The following is a 12,456-nucleotide window of genomic DNA, read 5'->3' on the forward strand; positions in this document are numbered from 1 at the left end:
ATTTTCCTTTGTATTTACTTGCTGAACGGGAGTGCCTACTTCAGCTGTACATTCATGGGTTGTAGAAACTTGTGATGAAAGTTTGTGACAGGGTAGCATGTGCCACACAGTGTTGGCTGATGGGATTCTTTGAAATCCCTTCACATTCTCAATAGATTTGTGAGCAAGGGGGCAGTTTGAAGACACTGCAAACCCCTAAAGCCTTAGGTAATCCTGAATTTGGCCTGCTCAACTATTTATAGAACACTCTATGCCTATTCTAAATACACGTTCCTCAAGGGGACCTTATCTCAACTCCCTGCTCCACCACTTCAGTTGGATCAGCAGTGCTGCTGTGATCTGTTAGCAAAAATTCCTTCCCTTGCTCTGTGGCAGAGCTGCAGATGTTGCTGGTTTGCGACTTGAAGGGGAAATTTTGTGCCAAGCAGAGCTTAGGGGTTTGAATTTAAACTGCAACCAGTCAGGTAGAAAGATATTGATATTAGATAATTAGATAATTTCCTGTAATTTTTCAATATTTCTCTTCTGCTGGTAGGTCTAGAGTTCTGGAGAGGGAAAATCAAATGACTCATTGACAATGTACAAAAGGCAGGGCTTGAGTCCCACTTGCTGTTGGTTGAATGGGGTTAGACTATCAACCCTATTGCTTTGTAAGGACCAAGGATTTCTTCAGGCCAAGATCAGCAGCTCATCCAACATCAGATTCTGTGGGAAATCTCTTTAGAAAAATCATGATTTTCAGTCGAAGGCTCTGGGATAGAAGTTTTGGTGCAAAGAGCCCACTGCAAAGTGTTTTTCATCCTTCAAGAAAAATATTTAGAAAAAGGTATCCTTTATTGAATGCCATAGCTTTGAACATTTTCTTTTGTAGGATAGTTACATTCTGTCTGCCTGTCTCAGGAACATCTGCTGATCTGTATGGAAGATGCTGCAAATCACCATCCTGAGTGGGAAATTTTGGGTGAGTGTAGAGGCAGGATGGGCCATCAGACTCCTTCATATTGTGACTAGCTATGCAGCCCCAGAGTAAGGGCCAGCAGTACTTTAATCTTTGGGGAAAAAAAAAATAAATGCTCTGTGTCCCTATGATGTGATTCATCCAGACTCTACTTCATTGGTATTGGACTGAACTTACCACAGAGCTGTAAAGCACTAAGGCTGCTTGCACTGGTTCAGGGATAGGATTCAGAGGCAGTGTGTCAGTAGTGTCTGAAGAAGTCACGTCAATTTTGGTACCCATTAGAAAACCCCTTCTGGGTTCAGCAAAAGAGTGACTGCTACTTATTTGGCCTCTGGGATAGAGCAGCCTGTGCAAGACTGCTGCTCCACAGATCAGGGTAACTCAGCTCACTGTGTCTGAGCCTCAGAAAATGTTTCTGAGGTTGACAGAAGCTTTTCTTAGTTATTACCCTTTGAGGATGAACAGGGCAGCATGTGGCAAGATCGCAGAATGGGATTAGCTCAGGATTTAGCAGGAAGAGTTTCTTAGCACTCCTTTAGAGCTATTGCCTTCTATTGCAGCCCCTGGAGCTGCATGAAATGGAAGGGGTTATGTCCTTGCCTGCCTGGCAGGAAAATCATCCCAGCTCAGTGCAGCAAAATGGAGTGAGTCCAGTGCTTTTGAAAGGAATGGAACAGGTAAACTGTATTTAACAAGGAATTTCACAAGGGGTTTCAGGTACACAGAATATTGCCCCAAGATGCATTCTGCTTCACACTGAGGCCTCTTTCTACAATCTCCTTGTCTTTTCCAAGGAATCAGTGTCCACAGAGCTTTAGATTTTACTCTGGTCATGGCTTGCCTATATGCATGCAGATAGCATTTCCTTGTTGCTATCCTATCAGGAAAGGACAGGTGAGTGTCTCTGAAAGCACTGCAGTGCCACTCAGCCTAGAGCAGCCCTCAGTGCCTTGGGGTGCTGCTGCTGCTGTTCTCTGCTAGGGTGACCCACTCAGTACAGGCAGTGTCTGTGATCCTGCAGGGATGCACTACCTCGGGAAAGGCTCTGCAGTCACTGGGACTATGGCAGGATGAGTGCTCAGACTGTAGTGCTGATCATTTGTGTTTCAGTAAAAAAACATTCCTAATGTGCCTGCCTGTGATTTCTGGGCTGCCAGAGTGACTGGCAGCTTTCTGGCTCACTCTGCTATGCCTCTGGCTAGTTATTCCTACTGCTGTCTCTCTAAGACTGGCTTCCTTTTGATGGAAGTTGTCCATTTGGCCGTTCTTGTTGTAAACAAACCATATTGCCTTTCAGGAGCTGGAGTCAGTAATGCATGCCAGCAGAAGCTAGTACTTGTAAGGAATTAATATATATCCCTTTTGCAGTGCTTGTAACAGCTTCAGCATCTCCATTCAGAATCACTGGCCTTTGTTCCCTCATGGCTGAGGTGTGGTGGCTGAATTGAGGCTGGGAAGCAACCGAAAGCATTTAACCACAAGAGGAACACCAGCAGTGAAACAGCCCAGAAAGCAGGAGCAGACTGCAGAGCAGTTGAAGTGCAGAGCTCAATTTTAAGCCTAATTTGAACACTGAATGAGGTGCTAATATCTCAGCTTCTGTGTAGAGTCTCTTTTCAGCCTGCTGTTCCTGTTCTATGGACACAGTATAGTGGGGTGTATATATAGAATTCCCGGTGAAAAGCTGGCTTTGTGCAACTGGTACAGGCGCTGCAGGGTGAATGTCGTGTCTGGTTTTGGTGCTGAAAAGAAAAAATTGTCTTCATGTCTGTGTTCTGGGGAGCTGATCAGATATTTTATGTCATTGCAGCTTGAAGAGCCAATTTCAGAGCTTTCTCTAATTGCCTGATCATTTAACCTGCTCCATTTGCCCATAAGAGAAGGATGCATTTCTTCTGTTCATGTTGCCTTGTTCATCAGTAAATGTAAAGCAGATTGTAGAATCAGACGTGCTTGAATTAACATTTGTAGCTATTCATTCACTCATGAACAAACCAACTCCCTGTTGCTGGTCCAGCTTTTTGCTACATCTGAGAGAAAATAAGAACAGCAAGTCAATTAATATTCTCTTTTCTCTATGGAATGTTGGTGAAACATTTGGATATCATGGTAATTAATGTCAATATGGTGAAAAACTGGTTTAGAAGGTGTTTAAAAATTTAAATTTAGTCTTGGAAGTAGCTTTGCTGTGTTTCACCAAAGGCCTTTGCTTTTTTCCATTGCTCGAGGTGTGATGTTTAGGATGTACTTCACACATTCCCAGGAATGCAGGGAAGGCCCTGCCCTCAGTCAGGTGAGACCGAAGGTTGTCTGAGTGCTGGGCCTGATGCATATTTTTTGCCATACCAAAAGTGATAGATACCTCTGGTTGCTTTTTTTCTGTGCTGGACACGGAATGGGTTTTAATCCTGGTTAAATCCTGAATCCTGGATCTGTTAGGCTTTTTTAAAAGGACTTCTCTTTCTGTCTTTTGCAGGCATGGTTCAGAAACTCGACCAGAAGCTGCCTGTAGCCAACGAGTATCTGCTGCTGTCGGGCGGCGTGCGGGAAGGTGTGGTGGACATTGACCTTGATGAGCTGAATGTTTATGCCCGGGGCACAGACTATGACATGGACTTCACCCTGCTGGTGCCCGCGCTGAAGCTGCACGACCGCAACCAGCCGGTGACGCTGGACATGCGCCACTCGGCCCTGTGCCACTCCTGGCTGAGCCTGCGCCTGTTCGACGAGGGAACCATCAGCAAATGGAAGGACTGCTGCACGATCGTGGACCATATCAACGGAGCTACCAATTACTTCTTCTCCCCTACAAAAGTTGCAGACTGGTTCTATGAATCCATTAGCATTGTCCTCTCTGAGATCCAGAAAAAGCCCCAACGAGGCATGCCAAAGGTGGAGAAGGTAGAAAAGAATGGGACTATCATATCCATTATTTTGGGAGTGGGCAGCAGCCGCATGCTGTATGACATTGTCCCTGTGGTGTCCTTCAAAGGCTGGCCAGCTGTGGCACAGAGCTGGCTGATGGAGAACCACTTCTGGGACGGGAAGATCACGGAGGAGGAAGTCATAAGTGGATTTTACTTAGTGCCTGCGTGTTCCTATAAGGGGAAGAAGGACAATGAATGGAGGCTGTCATTTGCCAGGAGTGAAGTGCAGCTGAAAAAGTGCATCTCCAGCAGCCTCATGCAAGCCTACCAGGCCTGCAAAGCCATCATCATCAAACTGCTGTCCCGCCCCAAAGCCATTAGTCCATATCACCTGCGGAGCATGATGCTGTGGGCTTGTGACAGGCTGCCAGCCAGCTACCTGGCCCAGGAGGATTACGCTGCCCATTTCCTCCTGGGTCTCATTGATGATCTCCAGCACTGCTTGGTCAACAAGATGTGCCCTAACTACTTCATCCCGCAGTGCAACATGCTGGAGCACCTCTCCGAGGACACGGTCATGCTCCACGCGCGGAAGCTGTCGTCGGTGCGCTCCGACCCCGCCGAGCACCTGCGAACTGCCATCGAGCACGTCAAGGCAGCCAACAGGCTCACCCTGGAGCTCCAGCGGCGGGGCAGCACCACCAGCATCCCCTCCCCGCAGTCCGACGGAGGGGACCCCAACCAGCCCGACGACCGATTAGCCAAAAAGTTGCAACAGCTAGTGACTGAGAACCCCGGGAAGTCCATCTCAGTCTTCATTAATCCAGATGATGTCACAAGGCCCCACTTCAGAATTGATGATAAATTTTTCTGAGCTTTTGTCAGTGTTTCTTGGGATTTTTATTTGTTTTGTTTTTTAAAACTCTTGCAGTGTGCAGGTTTTTTCATTTGGTTTTCCTTGATGACTTAGTCTCTTGATTTTTACATATCCAGCATAGATTGGATCTGTTGAGAACAATCTGAATAAATTATAAATCCTGTTTCTGCAGGACAGTGCAGATTTTGGAACAGTCTATTACTATTTCATATGCTGCTTTGTTTTTTTTCACCCACCCTGCCCCATTGTCTGTGAGTAGTTTCTAAAGGAGGACCTGCATCGTAAACACAAGCCACAGTGTAATGTCGGGGTTTTTTCCAAGCTTCCATAATTTATGTACATTGTTGGGCCGGGAGAAAGGACAACTCACCTTATGTTGCTTCAGAAATTTAGAAATTTTTTTTCCATGAGCTTCCATCACCCTAAAGAAATGAGGAGAGACTGGGTTGGAAAGCGCTACTGGTAATTTGATGAGGCCAAATCTACTGGGCTGAAGCCCAGTTCATCAGTTCTTCACATTTCTGATACCAGGGGAGAAAGCTGACTTTAAAGATGATGATGCAGCTTTTTGGGGAAAGAGTTGTTTCTGTTTTCATCTACTTTTTGAATGTAATTGTTCATTAATTGGACCTTGTACAGTCCAGAGGGTTGTTTCTGCTGCTTTTCCATGCGGAATAAGGTTATGGAATGTTAGTTTTAGTGTGTGTAATTATTCAAAGCCTTATTTAAATTCTATTAAAGAACATACCATTTTAAATGTAATTGCACTAATGAAATCTCTGCCATTACCTCAGTCCCACTGTTTGTGTTTCTTTCATGAATTAGCATCTGTTATTAGGTCTCAATATTGCTGATTGCTTGAGACCCCTCAGGTCTCATGGTTTCAGGTGATTTCTTGATTGTCTTTTGTAAAAGACTTCCTTGTTAGCCCGGCTATGTGTGAGCAGTCAGAGTTTTGCATTGGCATATTTCTTTGGATGCGTATTTGTGTGTTGCAGTGCATATTGCATTAATATGTATTGCATGTTGTTGAAACAGGTTTACCATTAGATAAGGATGTAATGCTAAAGCAGTGGTATGTGCAAAGTGAATCAGCCAGACCTCGAGCAAAGGAGCTACCTTGCTTCTCTAATGCATGTATTAGGCCTGATCCTTTCTGGCAGTTACCATTCCCTGGACTCCTGAGAACTTTCTGACTCACCCTGGGACATGGGAGATCTTACTCTGGTCTCATGTTTGCAAAAGTTGTGTTTGTATGTAAACTTGTGGTGCAACAGTAGCCTTGAAAAACACATACACTTTTCTTCTGTGTGTAGGGTAAGATGTATGGTAACAAGGGTTAGTCTGAGCCAAAAATAATTCCAAGAGTTCAAGGATAGAGTGACTTATTGTGGCTGGCTGGCCAGTGACTGATATTTAGGCCTTAAATCAGCAATTTGGGCTTACTGATTATCCCAGAGATGCTGTTCTGATCCAAACTTGATGCATGTGTTAAAATGTGATTATTAGAGCAGGTTGAAGTATTTTTAAAATATTTGACAGACAAATGAGGTGCATATCTAGTAAATTCTAACTGATAAAAATTGTGTATGAAAAATGTGTCACTTTTTCAGCCCAGCCTTTGTGGTAAAGAAACCAGGCTGGTGGAGCAGCACACCAACAGCTTTGGCAACTGCTTTATTAGATGGCAGGGAGGTTTCAATACCTGATCTAGTGCCCAAGTCATGTCTTAAAACAAAACTTTAGCTCCTCCATCTCTTGGGCGTAATTGAAAACTTCACCCCATTGCTATAGCCAAGATGTTCACATTTACCTGAATTTACTGGTACACATTTACAAGAAGCTCTCAGAAGTTGCTGGTCTGATGGAGTGGATGAGGATTTAAACTGGGTCTTGATCATGAGCCCTGGTGCAGCTGCAGTTTGGTCTGGGGAAGGACATGGATTGACTTCAGCAGAAGCAGAACCAGGTCCTACCTGTGTGGCTATTGCCAAAGATGAGTCTCCATATAAACCTGTGCAACCTGCTGGGGGAGGCAGGAGAAACAACGGGGAATCCTCTCCAGAAGTGCTTGGAAAATGCAGATTTGCTGAAATGGTTTCTTCCCCAGTCTCTGGGACTTCTGTTTGTTGAAAGAAGAGTCTGGGCTGCAGGATGAAGTTCCCATCACCACATGAGAAATCTGCTCAGCACAAAGCAGCAGTAGCCTGGCAGGCAGAGTGCTCTCCCAGGAGTCCCATTGTCTGTGCCAGTGCTCCTGAGATATGCAGAAACACAGCATATCCTCATGCCAGTTCAACGTCCCGGTGACCAGCAGTTTGACTAGCCCATGTCAAGCTCTGGTGTGTGCTCCTTTTTTTGGTTTTAATTAAAAAACATTTTGAAAAGTATCCACCTTGTTCTTCCTGCATTCTGTGTGTTGGGTTTTGGGGTTTTTTTTTGGTGGGGGAATGGAGGCTTGACTTTTTACTGGACTGAAAAGCAGTTTTCCAGGTAGGTTTGTGAGAATGTTACATCCTCTGCCTGGGTCATCTGTCTTCCAGGGAGACAGAATCCTAATCTGCAGTAGGTTTGCATCTGTCTAGTGTTTGCTCCTTGCCATGTTCTATAGTTAATTTAACGAAGCAGGCTGCCAGCCCAGAGAGGTGACAAGTGTTTTGTGTATCATAGAACACAAATGACTCTTCTTTTTCTTCCTTTTCTATTGTCCCCTCTTTCCTTTGAGTATATGCTGGCACAGACTTGTGAAGTGCAGAGGTCTCTGTGTGGGATTTCAAAGTAGTCAGTGGGTTTAGATACCAATGACCTTTTACTCTTTACTTCTCTCTGCAAGTTTCAAGGAATTTGTGGTGCATTTCTTATGAGGGAGTTCTTGAGAGTCATTCACACAAGCATTTTAGAACACTCAGCCCCATAGGGTTAGAGACTTGGCCCATCTGACAAACACTGAAATAAGAGGGAATTTGCTTTAAACTAGCAATGTAGGCATCTTCCCTGCTGATGTCAAGAAGAGACAAGTCAGAGCTGTGAGCCAGTGTCCATGGGAGCTTCTGTTCTGCACCTGCTGCTATGGCAGATAAGATTTCTTTTTCCTTTTCCTTTTGCCCATTAGCCACCTTTCAACTGGCTTCTCCCTATCCTGAGTTGCAAAAGGACTGGGACAGTTTGTGAGGGGCTGGTGGCATGTGGGATGAATCCTTTGTGAGTGTGTGAGTTACTGACTCCTACAGGGTTAAAAGGGAGGGAGTCCAGCTAAGAGAATCTAGCTTTGAGGCATCAGAAAGGGGATGAAGGAAAAGTGCCCTTCAAGGGGCTCCACTTCCCAGTGTGATCCTCTTGGGCATCCTGGCTCTGGTCCTACTCTTGGAACATGCTTTTTTCTTTGCTCTCCATAGGGTCTCTCACCAGCAGAACAGTAGGAGAAACAGCTAATTTGACTGATTCCAGTTGTTGTAATTTCTGGGAGATGCTGAAAAAGCTGTCACTTCTTCAGAGGGACACGTGAGCTGCTGCAGAGGTGACAGAACCCCTATCTGATGGGGATTACTCACAATGCTGTGTTTGGAGAACTCATTTTAAGGCAGAAGGGAACAAGAGACCAAGAGCTTTGTGCAAGCCTGCAGTCTCTGCTCCTTCAGGCATGTTCCTGAAATCTCAGTCACTCTTGTCTGGCTGTGATAAATTGGTTTCTGCACACATTCCAATACTTTAGCCCAGAGAAGTATTGGTGCTCTAACCAGAAAACTCCAACTGAGCATCAGAGTCACTCTTTGCAGCAAAACACCAGCAGGACTTTAACCATGGTCTGCCCAAAATAGAAGCCAGTCCTCAAAAGCCTCTGAAAGAGCCAGTTTTTAGTAGTCTGTCTTCTCTGGTGTCATTGTGACAAACAGCAGTAATTTTGATCTAGATTCTTGATTGCCTGATTGCCTTGTTCCCTGATTGCCTTGTTCCAGCAGTGAGCAACCTTCTTTTGCCAGCTGTGGTGGTTCTGGGCTGGACGCCTGAGCTCTGTGCCCTTCACTGCTTGGTCTCCTCATGAGGGCTGTGAGACAGGCTTGTGTCTGCTAAAAATTGACTGAAACAGACACTGAAAGGTGGCAGTCACTATAAATTCCATTGGGAGGATTGAAAATATTCTTGAAACAAAGTGTGTGTACTTTTCTGGATAAAAGCTGATTGTGGTCAGACCAAAAGTAAGCAGACATTTATCATATTTTATTAACCCATGCATAATACAAGTGGCCATGCTCAATCCAAGTAACTGTGGCAAAGGAAGATAGATTTTGCTAATGATTATTTCTCATAATTTTTTTTATAAGGTGTGCATAGTCAGTGCCTAGAACTGCTTAAAAACATCCATCTGTCCCATTTTGTGGGTTCAGTGCTGGATGCATTTTGCCACTTTGTCTTGTATTAAAGTGAGCGTGTTTGAAAGGTCGCTGGGCAGCTGAGTGTAGTGATGTTCACATTCTGCTGGCATTGCTCAGTGATTGGAAGTATTCAGCATGCAAATAGCTTGTTCAACTTCAGCAAGTACATCATCTCCCTCCTGCCAGCCTTGCTTGGGGTGAGCTAATGGACTTTTAACATTATACAGCTTAGAGAGCACTGTCTCTAATAGCTCCTGATTAAGCTCTCCAGAAAGGCAAATAACCATCATGGGGCAAAGGCTAAACCAGGGGAGGGGGGAAAAAGAACACCCTGGCCAAAGGACTCTTGCTGACATGTTTTGGGTTTAGGGACATTCAGCATTATATTTAGCACATTTTGGCTTTTGAGAACTGTCAGATGAATCCAAATATATTTCCTCTGAATGCTTTTAGAATAACCCTCCTCCCCTTCTCCTCCCCTTTTGCTACTTACAATCTATTATTTTAGGACTGCTCTGAGGAACTATTGTGTTTTCCTATTATCATTGTCCCTGGCTCAGCACAGTGCTTCCAGGCTGAATGCAGGCTTTTGGGGGTTATTTTTATCTTGCTGGCCTTCTGTGGTAGAGGAACACACTCTCATTCAGTCTCCAGACAGCCTGATTCTCCAGGCAGAGATGTGGGTGCATGTCAGGGGCATCAGGCTCTCTTCAAACTGACTCAGCCCTGTCTTTCCCTCAGTTTTTGTGTGTTAGGAATATCATTGTTAGGAATATCAATATGAAAGACATGACTGAGGTCTTGCTAAGCACAGAGAAGACATGGTACATGATTCTGAAGTCAAGCAAGCTCCAGTGCAAAGTGAAAACTGAGCCTCAGAAGCCACTTTTCTCCCTGATTCTCAACCCCTCTGACTCCTTTGTTTTAGCTGTATTTTGGGGAGGTGGAGGAAGATGAGCTGTTTTCATCCACTTCAGTGGTTACAAATCATAGCTTTGGCCTAGGATGTTAGGCACTTCACTCATTAATGGCTTTGTCTCCAGGGCTCCTATTGCTTACACCCTACCATGACATTGACAGGATGGGAGAGGATTTTATGATTTGTTCAGCACTGTGCAAGGAAAGGAATGGGCATTTTTCATGAAGGGCTGGTGACCTATTGTGTCCTTCTCCTTCCTGCTGCGTGCCAAGGCTTACGCACACAGTTTATTAATTGCCACTTTTGTGGGCTGCAGCTGATCACAGAGTAAATGCCAAGGTGCTTCTGTGCAAACCAGTCTTCAACCTTCGGCATCCCTTGCAGAGTAAGTCTGCTCCTGACTGCAGTCTGTGCTCTCAGAACAGGCTTTGGTTGTGTTTGAAGGGTACAGCTGGGTCTGTGCACCAGTGATGGCAGGCCAGGCTCCCTACAGCTGGCACACAAAGAGATAACTCCACTTTTCTGATCTGAAAGACCACAGAGAAGATAATCCTTCCTGCAAGGAGGCCAATGCAAAGCCTAACCTTTCCAGCACCGTGACTTGGGCAGTGACCAGGGGCAGTGTCCATGACTTGTGCCACCATAGAGGGACCCTTGTGTCTCAAGCTCTTGTGTGTCATGTGGCAGCCACAGCTGCTGCAGCTCTTCTGCCACCATGAGGGATGGAGACAAGAACTGTCTCTGGTGGGTTTGATATTTATTCTACAGAGCTCATCTGGTCCACCTCCAGACCCACACTTTTCAAAAACCTGTAACAGGCAAAAGAGATGTAATGAAAAAAATCAAAGCTTCAACCTTCATTTAGCTTCTCCCAGAGGTTTCCTCTATTTGCTAATGGTTCTGGGTGATCTTGCTTGAGGTGCACAGTGCACATTCATTTGATTATTTTATTAATTAGTGGTGGCAAAACTGGGATTGACAAGTGTTGTACTTACCCCCTGGACTGCTATGGGCACATATAGATGTTGTGTTGTGGAATTCTTGGGCTGGTTGCACTAGCATCACCTCTGCTACCAATTAAAATGAATGGAACAATGATGGGAAGTCATGAGAAGGTTTTTAGGAAAGAGCACAAGCCCACCAGTTAAAGGAGATTCTAGAAATGGAACTCAGCTGTTCTGGGTGCCACCATCCCATTGTGACTAAGTCCACCAAGGCCTAGGTTACCAGGTCAGTAGCACAAAACCAGTTCCTCAGTTGTTCTTTCCCCAAGGCATGGCTCTTTTCTCATCAAAACCCGCTGAAGGCAGAATATGAAACCCAGTGCAGCAAGAGGTATGGAAAGAAATATGTCTGAACTGTTTCCTCTGGTCTGTTTTGCCACTGCACCCATTCCCTTCTCCATCTTTAAATAGACTCTTCAGAGGTGTTCTGCTGCACAGTAATGAACTCTGATGAAATGAAATGAAGTGCTGCTGAATGGAGCTGCATAAATGCCTTGTCATATTTTGTTATAATCACCTAGAGCGATTTATGGTCTGTGTCATCTGTCTCTCCAGCTTGCTCGTGGAGCAGCACGCACCACGGTGACTGGGCAGAAAAGGAAGAGAAATGCAAGTTCATGTGAGTTGGAGTAAATAATTCAGAGGCACTGGTAGTTGTTCTGATACACAGAGCTGCCCAAGCTGCCAGGGCATCCTGCTCCAGCACGCACAGAAATCACGCTCTCCCAAGGAAAAGCCAAATATGGAGGAAAAGGGGCAAACCTCCCCTGTTACCTTCCAGCTCATTGAGCAGGTGGGAACTCACGTGGAGGGGTGGAGTGAGGTTGCAGGGTGTGGGAACAGTACTTGTGCAGTGGCTCCTGTGATTGCAGTACTGTGCTTCACTGTGAAACTGATGGAATACAGTCAGTGCTTCGGTTTGAACCCATTTCTGAATAATAGCTCAAGAGAAAAAGGGTGGGGGAAAAAACCCCAAAACACCTAGGAAGCAGTACATGGTGCACAGCCTTTCCACAGAGCAGAGGTGAGAGTGAAAAGGAGCTTCACATGGTCAATTTTAATATTGTGGTAGGCTTGGATTTCCTTCCCAGCTGCCACCTCACAAGGAACCTTACTTTATTGTGCTCTGCTTGGAAGGGTTTTCCTCTGGCAACACGGCTGTGGTACCTTTGGGAAGATTCAGTTTTGGAGACAAACACAAACCCTTGTGTGACTGCTCCACTGAGCACCAAGCACAGCTGTGGTTTGTGTGCGGCTGAATATTGAACTCTTAGTCTTCCAATTTCTTCTGTGTGTCTTTAAAATTCTCCTGAACAGTGAAGTGTTTCGTATCTTGATAATTTTGTCTCAAATTAAGAGGAAGTCAGTGCAGTGTGAAGGTGGGGCATGTTCAGTAACTCCCATACAATGTGCCAGGAGATCTGTGTGATGTGTGCAGCCCAGGTCCTGCCCCTC

General features: G+C 45.2%; 1 protein-coding gene across 1 annotated transcript in view; it reads left to right on the forward strand.

Moving 5' to 3' along the window:
- The window catches only part of MB21D2 (Mab-21 domain containing 2), a 59,184-nt gene extending 52,089 nt beyond the window's left edge, over positions 1-7,095 (forward strand). Inside the window, exon 2 of the mRNA XM_033068845.2 lies at positions 3,438-7,095. Coding sequence (XP_032924736.1) covers positions 3,438-4,702 — 1,265 coding nt within the window. The 3' untranslated portion in view covers positions 4,703-7,095. The remainder of the gene's footprint in view (positions 1-3,437) is intronic.
- The last annotated feature ends 5,361 nt before the right edge of the window (positions 7,096-12,456 follow it).

The sequence above is a fragment of the Catharus ustulatus genome, chromosome 10 (genome assembly GCF_009819885.2).
Source record: "Catharus ustulatus isolate bCatUst1 chromosome 10, bCatUst1.pri.v2, whole genome shotgun sequence".
NCBI lineage: Eukaryota > Metazoa > Chordata > Aves > Passeriformes > Turdidae > Catharus > Catharus ustulatus.